The sequence below is a fragment of the Pleurodeles waltl genome, chromosome 1_1 (assembly GCF_031143425.1).
Source record: "Pleurodeles waltl isolate 20211129_DDA chromosome 1_1, aPleWal1.hap1.20221129, whole genome shotgun sequence".
NCBI classification, from domain to species: Eukaryota; Metazoa; Chordata; class Amphibia; order Caudata; family Salamandridae; genus Pleurodeles; species Pleurodeles waltl.
This window is the reverse complement of record NC_090436.1, coordinates 967,733,405-967,755,067: the sequence shown is the minus strand read 5'-3', so window position 1 is coordinate 967,755,067 and position 21,663 is coordinate 967,733,405. Positions and strand designations below refer to the sequence as shown.

The window sequence follows — 21,663 nt, the reverse complement described above, 5'->3', positions numbered from 1 at the left end:
AGTGATGGTCCTAGCGATGGTAAAAAAAAAAAAAAAAAACACTTTCCCATAATTTAGGTACATATCCTCACTTTCAAATACAGTAAAGCAAGTTTAATCTCAGATAGCATTGACATCACTGTTTTGCTAAATGCATTTCAGCATTAGAATGTAAAGGAGAATTGTATGCAATGGGCACGGTCACCCTCATTAAATGAGGCCCTCTATTATAAGGATTGCAAAGTTTGTTTTGTTGACATGCGTAAACGTTTAGATGCAGGCATGTCATTTTGTAGTGGTATGAGCATGTGTGGATATTCGATGCACAATGTGTACTAGAAAAGTCAAGGTGAATTTAATTGTATAAAAGTTTTATGCATTGTGGATAATCTGGTATGTATGTTCTGCCAAAATTGAAGAATCCTTGCAGAGATTTTTTTTTTTTTTTAAATGGTGTCTGAGGTTGTAATAGAACACATTTCTATAGGAAAGATGGTGCCAGGCTCTTGCTCTCATTAGATAAATTGTTTCCTTAAAATAGGACACTTGTAAAAGGTAATGTTTTTCAAAGTGAATTTGTAGCCATGTTCAGCAAACCCTGAACAATGCGATCGACTCTGGCTAAGTGTGTTTAAGTAATCATCCACGATATATCATAGACATAGGACTTTTCTTCTGGATCAATCATATAGAATTGACGTTACTCTGGAGGTAAACAATGCAGGACTGCTCTTAATTCCCCAGAGGGAGCTGACAAAGGCGCCGTGAACCTAGCAGGGAGAACGTGGTTAAATCTCTGGTTTCAGGCACCATATTTTGTATAAAAAAAAATATATATATTCTTTTTTAACCAACACTATTGTTCTTTAGAGTCCTACAGTGAGTTTTGAAATGCAAATGTGCGTGTGATTGTTTAAATGTCTATAATCCAAGACTATGCAGTAGAGGTAATCTGGTTTAGCTACCAGGAATAAAGAGTGTGCAAGACTTTTCCCCTCAAAGGAGCTTTTGCTGTGTTTTATTGGGTATTGGGGTACCACTTGTAGGCTGGACTTTATATGTATGGTAAAGGAATATACTTATCCCAGTCTTAATGGTTGTGGTCTAATGCCGAGGCTTGTGCAAGAACCCTTCCTGTAGCATACCCTTGTTTTAACCTCTTCAAGGACAAGAGCTGAGAAAAACGGTAGTATTAAGTCTTCCCCTTTTGGGAGTGTTTTAACCAACACTGGCGGCCAATCAACCTCTGCCAAGAGAACGTCATAGCTCAGTATTATTTTTCTCTGAATATTTTTCATAGCAGGAATAGTTACCCTCAATTTGTACATTCAAGCCGCTGATATGGGATTTCTACTTCAATTACTTCATGACTTGCTTTCGCATCCAGAAACTATTGAAGATTTTGGCACAATTCATCTGAAGCACCCCCCCCAAAAGAACAATTTCGACCCCCATCACCACCCTGGGCATCTTTTGAATCCCAATGATGTTGGGAAAATAACCTACCTTCCGATTAGAGAGACAGGAACAATCCCATACGAATGAAGAACCCCAATCAGTTACCTAGGTAATCCTTAACCAAGCAGCAGTGTTTAAAAGCGTACGTCACTAACTAAGGAGGGCATTGGCACCACTGCTACTCATGTACAGCAACTGTGGGACAAACTCGTACTGCTAGCATCTGGGTGTTGAATCTATTTTTGGTAGGTGTGCACTGTGTCACTGTACAATACCCTCCGTGTGACAGAAAGCTTGACCATTCCAAAATTAGAGGTAAACAACCGTGGCTCTAATCTCTTAGGAAGGCTGATCCGGAGTTCCTCAATTATAACCAGTGTGAAGTGGTTCAAATATGGCTGTGAAACTCTAAGTAGCCCTGTAACTCGAAGGACAATCCCAACATGTAACCGAGGACTGAAGATTGCTGGTAGATGCCGGCACCTTCAAAATCCCTTTTTAGAGATTTGCTGTACCTGGACATCTGCTGAAGATGTGAGACTTCCCAGTTCGATACCCAAGCTATATGCCCGCCTAAGAGATTAAATCATCTCAGACTTAAGGGCACAGAAGCATCGCTCTGATTTTTTGCCCCTCGCCGTAGGCCAAGGTCAAGAACGTGGCAGAGGGCACACATATGCACCCACACTGTGCTACAAATACTGCTTCTGAAACCCAAGCATGGCAGCATGTGGCAATACGTTGAAATTAACTGTACATTAGTAAAAGGAGTTTTCGGATATAGATGATACCCTATCGAATTGTACAACTCAAAATGTAGTCCGAGAAAGTCCTCTCCCCATTATGTGGGGAAAAATTCCAATTTCGAAGGCACCATTTTTTTTAGAGAGGTGAGAAGCTGTCGTCGAAGTACAACCCCCGAGCAAGAATATACGTCCTTCGAAAGTCACACCTTCCTACCGGCTATGCAAGGGAAAATCGCTTGTAGGATCCAAAATAAACAAACGTGTTGCCATTCTGGATAACCCTTCAGAATGCCTCTGCCACTTGTGTATAAAGGACATCAGAATCCCATGCGACCCCGCACCACAAAAGCCAGCAGTGAACTCTAGAAACAAAGTCAGATGCAAAAAGAAACCCCAGTGTTGGATACGACATTTATTGAGCAACGGAAGTTAACAGAACAAGTATCGTATGTCTGTACAAAACCCAAGTGTTTGATACTACCATCTCTGAATTACAGTTAAAATGTTTGACAGAATAAAACTCACCAACCAAAACCAACTACTTTCTGAATCAACAGCTTCTTTGAAGCCACAGCAACACTTAAATATGGGGTAAGAATTCAATCCAAATGGCTAGGTACAAAGCTCAGTTGGGCTCTAACTTTTCAAATACAATTACAAAAAGGCAGGGTAATTTGGGAAAGTTCACTCATTTGTGTTGTAGTCCATGGAATTTTTTTGTTTCTACGTTTTTTAAACTGCTGACAGCCCCTTCTTCCCAATCAGAAATCCGTGACGCGTAGATTGACCGTTGAAGGTATCGGCATCTAAGTGTGTTGCTGCTCTTTCTTTCCAATGAGAGATTTGTGGATGTGTGGGATTACACCTGGAATAAACACGAGAAAGTAAAAGGTTGTACAATTATGAAAAAACTGACAGACCACCACCCTGACAACATCGGGCACTGCGATTCCTATGTGCATTATAAGAGCAGACATTAGCTGCAATAACATTTCAGTCTCGGTCAAGAGTCTATCATCTAAAGATTACTATAACCGGCTGCCAAACTAAACATTGATATTTCAATGAACAGCAGTCCTGCACCCCAAAATGCACCCAAGTCTTGCCAAATAAGTGCCACCTTAAATAAGCAGGTGCATAACACAGCCAGCGCAGCTTGCTAACTTACCCATCGAGTCAGGCATTGCAATAAAATGAAAGTGCATAACGAAAAACATTGCAACTGTTAACTGGTCACCACAGGAGCGGCACCATCCTCAATTTAAGTGTTGTCCTCTAATCACCTAGTCATTGTGAAGTGAAACCCAATTGGTTCATATAAGGTAGGCTGTTGCGGGATACTGCTTCCCCTCCCCCCGTTAGTTTTAACTCATACCCTTTGAGTAGTAATAAGAAAAACATGTACATACCACCACCAGCAATAGTTGCTTTAATGAGAGAGTCCAATTCTTCGTCCCCTCTGATGGCAAGCTGCAGATGGCGAGGAGTGATTCTTTTTACTTTTAAGTCTTTTGATGCATTACCAGCGAGCTCAAGAACCTGAAATGGTAAGTTAAAATGTTGGTTTGTCAATCAATTAAAAACAAAGCTCTAATGAAATGTCCACGCTAGCAGGGCTGAAAATAAATGCCCAAGTGGGGTGTGTCCTACAAGTCTGGTCCAGGCAGCCAAGATCAAGCAAAGCTTAATCACTGAAAACGCCTTAATAAAAAGGCTCACTGGAGGCAGTTATGCACTTAACTTGCGGTCTCTTTGCTTCAGGCACTGCGGACGCAGAGTTAGGATACCCAATTCCTCCTCCTGATACTTCTCGACAGACTATATAGTCAGTATCAGACAGTTTTTTATACACATATCTACAATGTACACATAATTTTTCATAAAGAGGCGCCATGATCAACCGAGATCACACAACCCAATTACAGGTATAATTCTGCCCGGGCGACCGAAAAGATTTTAGTCCCGGGGTCGGGAATACAAACTAAAAGGCCCTTATTTTAGACGTGTTCAATTAGAAAGGCTGTAAAATCGAAAAGGGGACAGTGACAGATCGTTTTCTATACACGGAGAAAACGGTCACTATTTTGTAAACCCATACGTCTTCACAATATTCATCCGCCGAGAGCTAGTTGAACAGCCCCATAGATGCCAATCGCTTAACTCCCCTCCCCCACTATTTTCTGCTGGGCCCGAGCCAGAAAACTGCGCAGGCGCAATGAAGGGATGACTGTCGCACGCCATCTGCGCCCGAGGAGGCCGAGCCCGCCCCGAAGCGCCCCGTTTCCCGCGCACCCCCCCAATCCTTACCACCCACCGACACTCACCTCAGCGGTCAGGTACTCGAGGATGGCAGCGCTGTACACGGCGGCGGTAGCCCCTACGCGTCCGTGGCTAGTGGTCCGGGACTTAAGATGTCTATGGATACGGCCCACCGGGAACTGCAACAAAGACAAACCCCATAAGTACAATACTCATAACCAGGCGAGCGATTTAGTACAGCTCCGCCCCCCCAAGGACGCCATTGACGGATTAACGAGAAAATGAACCCACCTGGAGACCGGCCCTCTGTGAGCGGGAAACGGCCTTTGTCTTGGTCTTCCCAGAGTCTTTTCCTGCTTTACCGCCAGCCTGAAGGCAACGAGAAAGGAGTGTCAGACACTAATATCGGCGGCAGACATACACACCCGTTGCACCATTAATATCGAAGGTCGGTATGCTCCAACGTCAAAACTGAACCGAAGAAAACGAGAAAATCCGAAGCCCAGCATAACTCATTCATCCGTAGGGAATAAAGGGACCGCTTTACCCACTTCCCTTTTTCGCTCGAACAAAGAACCGTTATCGATATCCAGACTTACCATATCGAAACACGCCTAACAGGCTTCCAACGGTCAAGACAACAGAGGACTAAGCTCCCAAGCAGAATGCAGTGTCCGACCGTATGCGCGAGCGCCCCGATGCCTTCAAACGCTCCGTATCGATCACCGATTCAAACTGCACTGCCTCGCGCCCTCCAACCGCCGTTTATAGCGCGGAATGTTGGTGCATCCGGGCCACCAGGATTGTTTGAGGCCAACCAATCATTATAGGGCTTCCCATTGTTCTTGTCGCATGCCAGCTTTCATACGCATCCAATCAAAGCGATGCAGGGGCGGTCCCAGCCAGAAGAGGGCGGGATAGCGTCAGATGGCGCGCGGTTGTGTTGCGAGCTCGCTCCCGCCAACATTATTGGCGCGCACGGTCTGCATACGTCAAGAGGACGTTGGGGATAGGACTGCGAGGGTTGTGTTGTGGCCGCCATTAGAGGAATAATTTTCCGAATGAGGCGGAGCTGTGGTCGAGATTGACCCTTATACATTCTTTGCGCATGAAGACCAACAGTGTAGCAGGAGTAAGGCACCGTTAACGCAGTTTTTAACGAAAATAAAAAGCAACTGCATAAGCTTTTGTGTAGAGAGCATGATCTTCGCTTGCCGGCGTCCACAAACAAAGGACATTGCGCGTCTCAAACTGCAGAAGTTTGAAAACCAGGACTCGATTAGTAGGAATATTGTTCTTTCTATCTGGACGTTCAATTAGCAGTACAGTTATCACTGTTTTTGATCTGTTTCAAATTCATGAGTGTAATTGTATACACGCACACACCAATGCCCCCGATTATACAACAAAGCACATTAAGTTGCTCTTCTCTCAAAAGTTCATTGGTTACAATGCAACCTAACATGTAAATATGCAAATTAATTATAATTTTCTCTCTAACTCCGTTAATAAACTACTGTTAACAATTCCACTAGTCCCAAACCGTGGAAAACGATCAGTCAGTTTATTTGTTAGGGTAAAATGTGTACATATAACAAAACGTGAATGGATTAAAGGGTACTAAAGTAAAATGTTTCAAAAGTACGCTAAATATACACCAATCATAAAACATATATATATATGACCACCTCAGTTAAAAGATTCTACCCTAATTAATAAGTAAGCACAATAGCATACATGACAATTCTGAGTCCTGTGGTGGTACCCGGCGGCATAAAAATGCCCTAAAAAGGGGGCCCTATGTGCCCCCTCCTTTAGTTTAACATGCCCCCCCTGGGGCTTTAGTAAATCCAGCACAGGAGCCGGTGATATTTTTTTTGTCTTTCACCACAAATTTGTCACAAATACGAATCAAAAATTAAAAAAGAAAAAAAAATGTTTGTTTGCCCTAGGGGGTCCCTGCTTTTTTTATTCTTATTTTTTCTGGGACTCTGCTGAAGCCGGGTCCCAAGATGGCTGTCAATACTTTCTGGTTGAAGCGTTGGCAGCCAGTCAGAGTTCTGCCAATCTCTGCATGAGCTCGTTATTATTCATGAATCTTTCGCGCCTCTAGATATGTTTGTATATATATTTCTTTTTATTTTAATATCTGAATACCACTGAACTGTATATCTATACACCAAACAAAAAAAATGCTTCTTTCTGGACCAAAAAGTACCTTTCTGCCAAATTTGGTGTAATTCCATCCACCAGTATGGGCTGTAGTCATGTTCAAAATCCCTCTGGGAATTTTAATGAGAAATACACTCTTTTTGACCCCTCCTTTTTCTCGGCCCCCTCTTGACGGTTCACCCGGAATCTTCCCATGTACAACAAGATTCTCTGGAACATTTGTTTGGAAAATATTTGAACATTCGTCAAACGGCGCCAAAGATATATGCAAGTCAAAAAACACTTTTTCAATGTAAACATGGTCCTAACAATACCTATCTACTGGCAGCCGCCAGTAGGTTATATATACTATATATATATATATATCCATATATCCACTGAATACCAAAAGGTTATAGGGGTGATATGAGTAGGTGGAAATGTCAATTAAAACATACCGTTTTAAACAAAACAACTGAAATTCACCAGTTTTAGTGATCTCAAGTAACTAAAACTTGCGCCCTAAAGTAACTATAACTTGCACCCCTGCCATGCACTGTGATGTTATCAATGATGCCATAGAACATGTCATGAGTGATGTAATATTTAGGCAGTGGCGGCTCCTCCATGTGGGCGGAGGAGCATTGCCCCCCGCCAGCAGCAGAAGCTGCAAATTTTTCACAAGGAAGGGACAATAAACTAAGTTTATTGCCCCTTCCTTGTGAAGGAGGTGGGGCCATGGGGTGACGAGCAGTGAGGGGAGTGCACTGTGCACTCCCCTCTCTGCACATGTATGTTTGGCAGGCTGTCACAGGCCAGCCAAACATACATGCGCAGAAGGAGAGAGCCTGCACAGGCTCCCAGTCTGCCTGGGAGCGCCCTGGCTTGGCTCTCCCAGCCAATCCTGATGCTGCTCTGAGCAGCGTCGGGATTGGCACAGGGCAGGCTGGGAGCCTGTGTCTGCCTGCAGGACGGAAGAGAGGAGCGGTGTAGCCAGAAGCAGCACAGATGTAAGTTTATTTTAATTATTTTTTAAATTAAAATTTCTTTACCCCCCCTGCCCTCCCCTTGCCTGCGCCACCCCGCCCCCTTTAACCGTGACGAGCTGTACATTTTTACAATTTTTTTAACTGTAAGTAATGTATTACAATTCCAAACTGCATAACAACACTTTAGTCTTTGTTTTTTCAGTGAATTTCTATTTAAAAAAAAAAAAAAAGTAACATAAAGTAAGATGTCAACTGCTGTGCACAGCGTGGGTTGGCTGCAGGGACTCTATATATCAATTTCATTCTTATGCATTTTACCTTTTAGCTCAACTGACCATTTTCTGGCGAGGGCCTTGCTGAGTTAAAATGACATTTGTCCTATATCATTTGGTGTGCTGCTTGCTAGTTTGCATTAAATGCTAATCTGACTTTGGGCTGCCTGACATGTTGTGTTTTATTTTCTTAATACTGAGTACCCTGCAAAATAATCTGTTGTTGCAAACAATTCCACACAGTGATATCCCAGACACCCAACTTCATGGATTACATGGTACACTGTGTGTAACTGACATCACTGGAGGCATGAGTTCCCTAGTTTCATGCCCATTTATGATTCCAGCGTGGTACTGCATTCTGTTGTGGGCATGTCCATGATATGTGCTGTATTTTGGCCTAGCTATCACCCTAAATACATTTAATAGGTACAAGTTTAAGTTAGCATACCTAGCATGGTGAGTGCAAGAGCAGATGTATCAATACTGCTTAACCAAGTTATCATCTCAAGCTAAAAGTTACTCTCTGTGAGTTCCTCCTTGGTGTAAGTGATAGTTATTAGCTGTCACTCATCTGATGCAACTGCCTTCGACCTCCTGTTAGCCAGCCTTTCCTTGATAGGGGAAAGGAGGCCATACCACCTCTTTTAGATTTAATTCTCAGTCTTGTTTTTAGCATCTACTGAATTTGGTGGCCCAAGATACAGTCAAAAGGGCTATACAAAATAATTTTTCACAATCAACAATACAACCATCCAACAAGATCTCAAGTCTTTTGTCGCTAAATTTCCTTTTTCTCTCTTACTCCATCTTCCGGTAGCTCATGCTATGCCATTGTGGTAAGTAAAACTTTGCAAGCTGGATGTTACCAGCACTTGCACCCTTTCTTTGCTGATATGAACTGCTCCTGGTTTACTTCCTAGTTTGTGGACTGCATTGCACCTGCACAGGGAACTACTTTCTCCAGTGCTCCCTGCATACTGCTCCTCATATGCCCTTCCCCAGACAATGTTCTTGTTCTTCTTGCTTGCCTTACTTCCCCTGCTCCTCCAGTGTTCTCCCGCCCCTCTACTATTTGTCTCCAGCACTCTCTGCATTGTTTTGCTTAAAGTAGCAAGAGCCTCTTAGCTGCACACTGCTGTCTAGGTACTCTCTTGGCTTTGTGTGCGTGCATCCTGTGCATACTCAACTGTCGGCCATCTTAGAACAGTAAATTAATAAGTACTATATCAAAATATGGTTGCCCGGTCATACACATACAGGCGCTTGCATGGCAGCCATCCTACTATGTACCTCGTTATTCTTTATTATGAAAATCCCTGTCATGTAGCCACTGTCCATGCGCCTGTGTGCATCCACATTAGCTATAAGGTTTTTTTGTGTGATAAAGTATAACAAAAGCCAGTGAATGATGACCACCTTACATGCGCACAGGTGTACACATGGGTATCTGTATTTCATTTTTCTTGCCATACTCACTGGCAAAAACCAACAAGCACTAGCAAAGCACCTAGCTATGTGCATTGGTGCAACAGATGAGATCTATTGACTATGCCAATGGCTCTTATATTCAGTCATTGTTTTCTTTTGATGTAGCTGATTAGTGGGAGGAAGCTTGGGCCCACAGAGCACTTTCAGCATAGCTCTGCAGGCTGGAAGCAAAATCATGAAGTGAGGAGGATGTGGCAGTACATTATGCTCTGCACAACAGCGTGTGAGAAGCCAGTGGCCATTCTGCACATCTGGCTGGCCCTCTTAAACTGGCATACCTCAGTGTACTTGAGCAAGGAGGAGATGCAAAAACTTGCCTGTGAACTCACTCATCCTGTTCTCGTGTCTGTTCTCACTCAAGTAGACACCTAACTAGAGTGTTATTACTGTGAGATATTGGGGGAGTGGACAACATTTTGCATTACGCCACTGTTCGTAATGGATGTGTAAAAGTACTTTAAGATGGCCTACTAATGCAGAAAAATTGTGTTCTCTTTTCTTTTTAGCCGACCGACATCTCTATCATTTACCAAAGAAAATCCAGAATATTCCTTTTAGGATGTCAGCTTGGGTTTTGAGATTGGTTGTGACCACTTTTAATGGCAGGGCCTTATAAAAATGCAGCAGCTGCCACAAAATGTTTGAAACTGATGCTTATGGACTGCTGTATGGTATTGGAAGCATTGTGTTTTATTTTGTTTTGTTTCCATCAGCACCTGCATCCATTGTCTCATCTTTACTTTCAAGCTAGCCCTTCTTCTACTTGGTCATAGGACTTGACTTTGAGCAACCTTTTTTCCCTGGGCCTGACTTTTCACACCCTAAGATAACCCCTCCCCCAGAGCATCTTCCTTTCATGTCTTTCCTGTTTGAGCCTGATAAGGCTAGACATATTCTAGTGCCAGAAACTCTGCCGTGTTCTTCTGCGTTGCCACACTCTTGCAACTCTCTTTTATGCTCCTAATCTAACTAGATCTTTTCTACTGCATTAGTTCACCACCCCACCTTTGCTTTAGCACAGTTACACCCACTGCTGTGGGCTCAGCCATTGTGCTTCTGGGCAGACTCCTCAGGCAACAGATACAGGCGGTCATTCTGACCCTGGCGGTTGAAAACCGCCAGGGCAGAGTGCCGCGGAAGCACCGCCAACAGGCTGGCGGTGCTTCATGGGCAATTCTGACCGCGGCGGTAAAGCCGCGGTCAGAAAAGGGCAACCAGCGGTTTTCCCGCCGGTTTACCCCTGCCCCAAAGAATCCTCCATGGCGGCGCTTCTCGCAGCACCGCCATGGGGATTCCGACCCCCTTCCCGCCATCCTGGTCCTGGCGGTAAAAACCGCCAAGAACAGGATGGCGGGAACGGGTGTCGTGGGGCCCCTGGGGGCCCCTGCACTGCCCATGCCACAAGCATGGGCAGTGCAGGGGCCCCCTAACAGGGCCCCATAATGATTTTCAGTGTCTGCCTAGCAGACACTGAAAATTGCGACGGGTGCCACTGCACCCGTCGCACCCCTTCAACTCCGCTGGCTCCATTCGGAGCCGGCTTCATTGTTGAAGGGGCTTTCCCGCTGGGCCGGCGGGGGGCCTTCTGGCGGTCGCCCAGCGGGAAAGTCAGAATGACCGCCGCGGTCATTTGACCGCGGTACGGTCTTCTGGCGGTTCCCGCCGCCCGCCGGGGTCGGAATGACCCCCACAGTGTTTTGTACAATTTCTAATTCCATCCCTAAAGGTTGGTGATATAATACCCGTTCCTACTGGGTTGTCCCTCTCCTGGATCAAATCCTCCCACTTATCCTATAGTTAACTGTATATCGGTTGCACCTCCACCACTCTTGGGTGGAGCTTTTAAAGCACATACTGCAACTAGTACTTTAAGACCCTTTCAGATACCCCACAGAACACATTTGTTTGCTTCTATCACACTATACGATTTTTGTTCTCCAAAAGTTTAACTTTGCCATGCTCAGAAAATTACCTCTGCTTTTCAGAGTTATATAGATCACGTGAACCAAAACTGCAGCTGCAAAGTTTGTCTTACTTTTCACACTTATAAAGCAACAGCTTTTTATGTTGACCAAAATTTCCGGAGCTTTAAAATTCTGAAGAGAATGGGACGGAATATTGGGAATGCATCACCAAATGCCATAAATGTTCCCCCCAAGGCCAGCAGTGGTTTCACAGAAATAGGGGCAGTATTAAAGTGCATGGGCCGAGCTGGGTTTGAGCCCCAGTTTTTGGGCATAGGAAGCAATAGAAGTATAAATAACAGCTTGTCCAGTGGTTAGTATGATGTGGGCTCAGGTGTTTTATTATTATATGCTGATGTTTATGTCATATGGTGGTTTATGTTGTGTGATTCATTTTATGATTTTAGTTAATGGTCACTGTTTTAGAATCTAATGGTGGTTGTGAAAGCACATTTTTTGTACTGTTTAATTGAAATACGTGCAAACTCGAAGGTTAAGATTTATTCACTGATTTACTTTACAGCCTTTAGAGAAATGTTTTTTTTTTGTTCTAATAATTTTTATTTATCATATAAGAAAAAGACGAAATAGCAAGTTGGATAACAGTAGTTTACCATATGTTCCTGTTACATTTCAAGAGGGGAACAACACGGAATAGCGAACTGAGGTAAGTATGTTATGCGAGCAGATAAGATAAACAAGAATCAGAGATCAGAGTGATATAAAGATTTTCCGATGTTGTCCCATGGAGTCTGGGTGAACAGGAGTGTAACATGGAGAAACTAAGTGGCTCACCAAGGTTCCAAGTTCGAGCCCACCCCAGTTTAGCCTCTCGCCACCCCCACCCAACTACTTTCATCCCTCCGCCTGGTGTTAACCGCTCAAAGTGCTTTGTTGAGAAAGGTATCGGTAGACGAGAGGGCGGTCTGAAAAAAGGTGATAAAGACCACTTGCTCATTTCCAGGACAGATTCAGGTTGCATTGTCACAGTGTCATCTAAACTTGTTCTTTATTGTTTATTTTCCTCCGGACCTGATGTTAACTTCTTCAAGAGATTTCAGAAAAAGATCGTCTCCTTTGTTTTCCCTCCTTCCTTGGAAGGATCATAAGGATTCGTTTTAGATATGAAAATGTTACCCGTTTGTCGGAAGAAAAAAGCAGATTTTTTTTTGTATACAGCAAAGACGGTGCATTTTTTCTATGCATCGGGGGCACAGTAACATCGGGACTGAAATTCTAATCCCCATCAAATGAAATCCACAGTTGTCAATGGGAATCATATCTACCAACACTTGCTTTATCTCCACCCTTTATTCAAAAATGGATCAATTCAAATGTAGAGAACGCTGGCTCTTCTCGCGCTATGGGTGCGCTTGACATTTCATCACAGGTGCGAAGAGCGGCCATCACGGCCCATTGAGATAAACGATGATCAAATCCGTGACCCGCGGTTGCACAGGGTTGAAAGGAGAAGACACAGTATGTCTTTTAACTATTTCACCAGCTTTAAATTAAATGCCATCCTCACCTAGGGAGCTGCTGGCGTTACAAGGAGCCCCCGCGGGTCGGGGCAGCTCTAGGGGGCCCCTCAGCACAGTACACTTTGAGCTGACGGCAGGTCTCTGACTGAGTCTAGGGGGGAGGATCCCCCGGGCCCCCCCTCCAAGTACTTTGCTGGGGCCTACTCACGTTTCGTTACCCCACTGCTACAGATCAGTCCGACCCTGACCGAGTCAAAATATAGCATTTATTATTTAGCAGCAATATCAGTTCAATCAGGAACATTTCACAAGAGCGGCTCTGGTGATTTATAGAGCGGGGGGGGGGGGGGGAGTGGATAACATAAAATTCCTATAGCAACAGGGAAATATTGATTATTTGCACCAGTTTTTTTGGTTGTCTCTTGCAAAGACTGACAGACATCCAAAACACTTGCATTTCCTAATTCACTAACTATACAGAAATGCACATAGTTGCATCACTATGAGGAGAAGGCGGTACTCACTTGTGTCCTGAGAGTTGTACACATTTGTGCATTGGTGTACCTGACTTTTCAGGTTTTTTAACTCAAGTTGGGAGGTGGTTGCCTAAATGCCTAATAGTAGGGAGTTCCAGCGGTGAGGCTTGGTAGAAGGACTGGAAATTGGAGGCGGCAACGGTTGGTTTGGGTATGACAGAAGGTTTATGATTACTAGATTGTAGGTGTGTAGGGAAATAGGATGTCCCGGGGATACTTAGTGTCCATGTCATTCACAGCTTCGACTACAAGTGTCAGCTTTTATAGGGACCATTTTGGGAGACAGCGAGCAAGCTTAGTGACTGTATGCTGAGGTGCGTGTGTGCATGGGTAGAGAGAAGAAAATTATGATTGCAAGGTTTATGCCATTGCTGAGTGGTGCAAAAGAGTATTGCAGGAAGCCCACAAGTAAACTATTGCAGAAGTCAAGCCTCTAAAGTACGTAGTGAGTTAATAACTGTTTTTGGTTGTGTTGGCATGAGAACAGGGAGCGGATCTTGAATATGTGTAACAATTGGTATTGAGCTGTAGTTGCTATTTTGGTTCTGTGGATTTCATTTTCATTGATGTGTTGGAAACAACTCGAAGTCCCTTGCTGAAGGGCACATTTCAGAGGGTCGTGAGGAAAGGAAACCATGTCATTTAAAGAGATGTGTGTAGTCAAGGAAGAAAAATTCAGTCCTCATTTTGCAGGACGGCAGTGAGGCAGTCTGAGAAGCATGCATGAAAGTTGTATTGAATCTTATGAAAAGAGAAAAATTGTGTGTGCTTTTGACATAAAAGTGATACAAGAACCCAAATGATGAGGTAATAGGCCCAAGAGAGGTGGTGTATAGTTAGAAAAAGAGAGGGTTTAGTACAATGCATTGTTGTACATCCACTGCAAGGGGGGGTATTTTTGAGGTCTTAGAGTCACAAGTGCAAGAGCATCCCGAAAGATATGAGCTTAGCCTCTTATGATCTAGGTCTTCAATGGCTGTTGAGTTAGGAGAGTACAGTAGTGTGGGATGAGCAACATTGTTAAATGCAGCAGACAAGTCTATTAGCATGAGCATGACAGCAAGATGATTGTGATGGACAGAGGTGATGAAGCTGGACATATATATGAAACTGCATTTTAAGTGAAGTGTAGGGCACAGAAACCTGATTGGAGTGGATTAAGTCTCTTATTGGAGTATGTAGTTTGAGGCAGTTGAAGTCCAGTTGTTCTAGTACCTTTGAGAAAAGGTAACATGGAGGCACTTGGTGATTGCTAGAGGGTGCAGAAAAGTCAGGAGTACTATCTTTTATTTGGAGGTGGTATTGAACCCTTGCACCTTCAGCAGAAATTTCAGACAAATATTCCTAAACATTAGTTCCATTCGGTGGGTGCCAATTTTATTTTTTCAACTCAAGTTCAGGAGATCATGCTCAACAGGGAAAGCTTTCTCTGTCCAAGATGCTCGTCCCTGGACCAGTCTTCTTCTGCCTCGTCGATCTATCCATTACCTTCTCTGTTTAGGAAAGCCATTAAAACCTGGCTACATACATGTTAAATTGTCTTGTATGAATTCAGCTTCCTTTATGTGCAGTCGTCAGCACCAGGATGCCTTTTAGCTATCAGTTACATTTTAGATTTTGAAAATAATAATAATAACAACTGCAGACAAAATAGGGGTGGTGACATATGTGATGGAGTAGTTGAATCGGGAGGCCAGACAATGAAGATCCTTGGATGTAAAGGCAAAAGGTTTAATAATCTGAGGGATAAATCTGAGGGATCTGAAGGAGGACAAAAGAGAATGGTGGCTGTCATGACTGGTATGTGTTCATTAGAGATGCAAGAAAGTAACACTATATTGTTGAGTAGGGTTGATGTGTAGCTGAAAGTGGAGTAACTGGTGGTGGTGGACCGCAGAGAAGTGTAGTCAGTGTGTATCCAATAATGATTTTTGGGGAAAAGAGTGCGGCAAAGCCATCAGCTGATAAGAAAGCGTCTGCATACATGGGCGTGGTGAGGGATAAGATTGCTGATGATGCATGCAAGTTGTGTGTGAGGCTGGAGTGAGGAGATACGCTTTTGAAAGTGGGAGAATTTGACAATTTCTCAGTTAGTGTGTGTAGGACGTGTTAGTAATGCGTCAGATTTGTGGTGGTCTTGTTCTTGCACCACTTGTCTTCTGAATGTTTGGGGGTATTCAGGGTTGTGGTCATAAAACAGTGGGAGAAAAGGTGCATTGTAGATAGTGTGAGTTAAAGTCTTGTTTCAGAGTATTGTAGAGTATGGCTAGTGCTATGATGTTTTTAGGAGAGTGAGGTCATTATGTATTTTGATTAGGCATGATGGAAGTGAGCTCGGGTAGTGCTTTCTCTTGTAGATGTGGGTGCCGATTAGTGGCAGTAACACTGAGTAAATGTTAACTACCACATGTATTATGTCATCATCAGATGAGGAGTAGTTGATACTGGATTTAAGATTGGGACACTGTTGGTTAATAGTATAAAATCAAATGGATTGCCTGGGCGATGTGAGGAACGCTTATATAAGTGATAGAAAGAAGTTGTGAAAAGGGAGTCAGTTGCAGTTGATGATCTAGTGGTAGCCTTCCCAAAAAAATAATGGACTGGTGATTGCAAGAGTGACAAGGACAGTGTGAAGTTCATCTGGTCAATATGTTTGCTTTTAGTGGTGTAAACAATTAGCTTACAGTGATATGTGAAACAGGATAAGAGGTTAGATGATGGTGGAGTAGGGTTGGGTATCATTGATTTGTGTAGGAAGATTCCTACAACCCCTCCTTTGCGGTTCTTATAGGATAAGTGAGAGAAGACAGCAGGGTCGATGCGAGGTGCCTGAGTTCTTGGGATTAACACAGTTCTCTGGAATGATAGTAAAGTTCAGTGAGGGACTCTGGAAGTGAAATCAGCCATTGATGAGAGATTTTGTTGCAAACCAAGTGAGAAACCTGTAGGCAGAATGAGATAGATTGTTTGAGGTAAGATGACAACTCAGAGGTCAACTCAGAGGTCTGTAGAGCATTCAGTCTCGTGGCAGATGAGGTGAAGTGACATATGTTTGATGTGAGAAGTTTTTGTCAAGTATGGAAATAAACAGTGAGTAGGTGCCAGTGGTGTGGGATGAGGGATGGAAGATAGATAGAAATGTTGGTAGTAACAAGAAGGTGGGTGTTACAATGTGGTGGAGTTAAGCTTATAGTTATGGCTTAACTGTATTCTGCTTTACTGGAAGGGGCAAACTAGTTGGTAACACTCAGATTCAAATACAATATTTTGTATTTTAGGCAAACATTGGTTACATAGTGCTGCGCAGATAAGTGTGTACCTAGTCAATGGTAGTGGAGCGCTGTGCTGGATGCTTTCCTCTGGCACCATTATCAGCAGCATCTGCAGACTTCCAACCGGAATTGAAACTTGGAGAATGCGACTGCCCATTGTGTATACGAACCCAACTTTATAATGTATTCTGGGAACAGGGTATGTTTTGTTCTACAGAGCATCATGTGTAAGGAATGGGGATCTGTCCCAAACTGTCTAATTGGATTTCTCAACATCAATTATGCACTCAACTAATAGGCAGAGGGCTGTTGGTCAGCTTCCAAGGACTGAACATTTAAGGTGGAAACCCACTCCAGCAAATGGAAAAACTCCATTGACATATGCATACATGGTCCTTGTTGCACGGTGTCATGAATTTCGAGCTGTGTGCTGCCAGTTTCTCAATATTAGAACAAGCCAAATTCTGAGCAAACTAGACTAATACCCTCCTTCTGCTGACCTTGCCTGTGTGGAAACTCCTAGCCAGTTAGGAGACTGACAACCAACACAGAGCTCAGGACCCCATAACAGAGACCAGAAAAGGACTGCCCAAGCTCTATTTTCAAGAGCAGGAGAGCTGAGTGGTGACTCAGCTTGGTAAGCACACTCCCTTCTTGTTTGCTTGTTCATACATACATTTCTGCATCCTCACAAAAATCATCAGAATATTTGAATTTTCCTGTGTTAGTTCATCCCCTTCAGCTTTAGCTTCACCGAAGAGAAATGCATCCAATTGCCCACATTGCAGCAAAAATTACACTTGATAACATTACCTTACTATATTACACAGAAGTCTGCAATCTGTATAAAATAAACTAAATCTAATTTTCTTTTCACACTCTAAGTTCAATAGTACTAGTCGCCTTCATAATAAAATTATATATGTAAAACATCCACTTTATCTGGGTGGTTCACTGGATTTTTCACCTTTTGCATGGATCCTATATTGTTGTTGGTGTTATAGCTCTGTGCATTTTACCCTACTAACACGTAGTAAAGTGCTTCTGCTCTCCCTTTAAACATGTTCTAATTAGCATACTCCTAATTGGTATATTGTACTTACCCATTAGCCCCTAGTATATGAAACAAGATATATCCAAGGGCCTGGAAGTTAAATGCAACTAGTGAACTGCAGTACATAGTGTACCATCAGTTAAAGTGGCAGTATAAACATGGCTTCAGGCCTACTACATCAGCCGGACTGTCACAGTGCAAAAAATGTACTACATCTTATCTAAATAAGCCATTTTAACAGGTAAAAACCTTCCTTTTTAATATTAGTAAGTCACCCATATGTGGGCTGTGTAGCCCATAGGCGGGGGTATAGTTTTTAAAAGTAGGACATGTAGGGAAATAATATTACCATGACTCTACAGTAACAAGGCCTAAAATGCGAGTTTCACTGTGGCAAACCTACCTGCCTGATGTAGAAAACCATAGTACAGATTAAAAATCAAATACCCTATCTAGGGAATTGGGCAAGCTAGAAAAATAATTCAACACCTATTTGTGATAATTATTTAAAATCAAATTCAATCTGAAAGTGAGATTTCTATCATGTATTAAGGAATAGTAACTTTTAGAAAATTACCTTTTCCCTGCCTAGAGATCCTGGAGGATAACATGCAATGGCTCTCCAGCTTCTCTCGCCCAGTGATTAGCCTCGAATTGTTATTAGAAAGGAGTGAGGTACCTTGCAGGAGCAAACAATAGGCTCAAGTGAAAGGACAGAGATTACTCCTCTGAGTTCAGCAGAATATACAGGGCAGGGGCTGTCGGCCTCCTTTTGACAGCACAGTGTCATATCCGGCTTGACAGTTCTGTTAAGCCCCATTAAACACTTGGGGCACACTTGATAGGGAGAGAACAAGATGCCAAGACAATCCTTGTGTATCCACTGTCTGGTTGCTGGAGGACCCTACTTTTGTCCTACCAGACTACTCTCTCTGAATTTGTTGTGGGAACAGTGCCTAACTCAAACTAGATTTCAGTGTAAGATGTGAGGACACTAGGATTACCATAGTACAGTCCCCACATATACCCCAAGCCCTCAGAGCCCAAGTTTAGTGTGGCCGAAGACTTTCACCATCTTGAAATTCCCTGGCATATGGTATTTTGAGCCTGTTTCCAGTGAGGCAAACAGGAACTGCTGCAAAAATGGGTAGAGTTTACCCTGGTAACTTTTACCCCAATTGGTAACGGTGTTCCCAGGAGTCATTCCCACCTACTAGCTAGTGCCAGGCTTAAATTCGGCACCTCCAGGCTCCCACTTCTGAAACCTTTCATGACCTGTGGATGATCGGAAAAGAACTGGACCTGCTATCTGTGACCTGAGAAGAGCCCCAAAGGACTGGCCCTCTTGTACCCAGGTCAAATAGACGGACTCCAAGTGTCAGTTGGCTGAACTCCTGTGTGACTGCAGGGCGACAATATTTGCAAGAGGCCTTTTCCTGGCAGTATCCTTCTAACCAATGACAACATCTGTACTGGACCCTGCTGTTGGCCAATGTCTAACACCCTGGGATTCTCTAAGTGCCTCCCCTGAGGTACTGTGGTGCTTTACAAGTGCACTTCTGTGGTGGATTGGTACTTAAAAGACTAAGGTCCTGATTTAGATTTTGGCAGAGGGATTACTCCATCATAGCGGTGATGGATATCCTGTCGACCGAAATCTAAATCGCATAGGAAACAATGGGATTTAGATTTCTGCTGATGTGATATCCGTCACCATTGTGACAGAGTAACCCCTCTGCCGAAATCTAAATCAGGCCCTAAGTCAGAAGGTAAAAATCTTAACCTAGTTGGTGTATCCCACCCACACACCATCGCGGTCAGCCTCAAATTGCACCAAGGTACCAGTCTACAGTGATCATTGACTATCAATCATTTCTTGTGCTTCTTGGCACTATTCCTGTTTAAAACTTTAAACATTCATATCTCTGGTTTCTCGTTTTGGATTTTTGTCATTTGATATCATTTTATTAGATTTTACTGTTTTTACTGGGATTTTTGGTGTTTTGCTTTTTGACTTTATTACTCTTTTTGTACTGCATAAATGCATTACATATTGCCCTAAGGTAAGCCTGTCTGTTCTATGTCATGACTACCAAGTGGTCAGCTCAAGTTAAATCAGTGACTTTGATGGTGCATCAGTTACTCCATTTGTTAGGATGGAAAAGGTCACCTGCATGGCTTTGGCGAGTGTACATCCCTCACTCAAATTCATCATAGCAAGTTCTGTGGTGCCCATAGCAAGGTCTGTTTTTTTTTTTACTTTTGCTTCAACACAAATGACGGTCATGCATTTGCACTGAGGGATGTCCTGCATCAGGGATTGATACTCAGACACCATATGCACCATCCTTTCAACTGAGCATGACTACCTTCTGCCCACTGGGCAAGGAGAAATGAGTCCTGTGTCATCAGTGTGGACATTGATTATATTATTTACTGAAGATCACTGCTACAACCGTGGGTGGACTGCTAACCTGTTTATGTGGAGGCTTTTGTTTGAGCTTGAAGAAGATCCACTGAAGCAAGTCTACCTGGTCTGCAATCATTGTATGCTGAGCACTGCTGCTCCATCACTGGTACTATTGCTGCTGATGCACTCCTGGCTAAGCTCACACATGTACACTCCATATAGACCAAAATAACCTCAATTTGGTTGGCGGGGCTGCTAATCCCTGCTTAGTGGGCTGTGCAAGAGGAGCACATAATGCGAACGGCACTGCCCCTGGCTGTTGCAGAGAAGTGGTCGTGCCCTTGTTCATCACTAGTATGAGCAGGGGCTTAAACAAGTACTGTGCATTGGTTACTCAGAGAGGTAGGGGTCCCTTCTTCCATTGCATCTGAACCTACGAAACTCTAGGAAGAAGGGGACAGTCAGAACATGGGAGGGAGCGCACCACAGGATCAGTTTCCTCCACAATTCACTCAAGAGTCCTAAAAGTCCATTTGAACAATTATTGACTAAACTCTTAGAGGAACAGCAGAGGCAGTTTATTAGACTGCATCAAAACCTGTCTGTACAGATACTGGAGTAATCTATAAAGTGCCATCTGACTTCTATGTACAGAGTTGTGCAGTGTGTAAAAGTAAAATATTTTTTCTTTTTATTAGCAAACCAATGGCTGGAGGTTGATTTAATGATTGAGGCTAGATGATTTGTTGAATTTTAAGTCTCTAACCCCACACCACCTCTATGAATTAGCCTTTGTCTGCACTATCCTGAGGATTAGGTGCTGAAGGGACGTACTTGGTGCTCAGTTTTGGGCTCAATAGTAAGTTTAAACCTCATAATACCTATGGTCAAAGGCTCTGATTGTCCCGCTCTGAGCCCAGTAACTCCTGTCAGCCCCGGAATTCCCCAGGCTCACAATGCGACTGGATTCAAGGTAGCCTGGCTGATGAAGGATGATACCCTGAAACCAGTCCCAGGATGCTTGTTTCCAGTCCATGGAGGACCTGGCCTGGCAGTTCAGGTTGGACTATTCCCATGAGGAAAAGGGTCAAGACTGATTTGCATATGGCTGGGTCCTAACTAGGGTGGCGTGGTGAACAAAATAAGTGATGAATTAAACCCAGATTTGGGAGTGAATGTTTGATTGGTTCCACATTCTGTCCATCATTTGTATCCGTACAACAAGATAAAGCACATTTCTGTCCTGTCCCCCTGTGCTGGTGCACAATGTTCTGCCTGGCACCAATGGAGGCACCCTTGCAATGGTGCAAGGATGCTTGTGTTGCAGGGATGATTGTTTTTGTGCAGTAAGGGTAACCTTCCTGCACAAAAACATTTAAAAGATGCTTTTTCCTCTTTCTATGTGTGCAGCAGAATGCAGCACACATAGAGGAAAAAATGGGGAGAAATAAAGATATTTCTCCCCATTGCGTCATTCTTACGCCACCCCTGAGGGGCGAATAAATCTGATGCATTCCCAGACTTGTAAATCTGTGAATGGGTCAGATTCCTTTGTGTTCCATGGGTGTTGCGTGGGAACACCCCAAGCAACACCCATA

General features: G+C 43.5%; 1 protein-coding gene across 1 annotated transcript; it reads right to left on the bottom strand.

The window, feature by feature from the left end:
• Window positions 1–2,580: 2,580 nt before the first annotated feature.
• On the bottom strand, window positions 2,581–5,261 carry H2AZ1 (H2A.Z variant histone 1). Its single transcript, XM_069230230.1, has 5 exons — window positions 5,042–5,261; window positions 4,734–4,811; window positions 4,508–4,621; window positions 3,593–3,722; window positions 2,581–3,048 (listed from the first exon to the last, which is right to left on the bottom strand). The coding sequence occupies exons 1-5, from the start codon at window positions 5,042–5,044 to the stop codon at window positions 2,990–2,992; spliced, it is 384 nt and encodes a 127-aa protein (XP_069086331.1). The 5' UTR covers window positions 5,045–5,261; the 3' UTR covers window positions 2,581–2,989.
• Between the last annotated feature and the right edge of the window lie 16,402 nt (window positions 5,262–21,663).

Coding starts and splice junctions, on each gene's coding strand:
- H2AZ1 (XM_069230230.1), bottom strand. Junction 4,622..4,733: donor CACAGAGGGCCGGTCTCCAG/GTGGGTTCATTT, acceptor TCTTTGTTGCAG/TTCCCGGTGGGCCGTATCCA. Junction 3,723..4,507: donor TCGAGTACCTGACCGCTGAG/GTGAGTGTCGGT, acceptor TTACCATTTCAG/GTTCTTGAGCTCGCTGGTAA.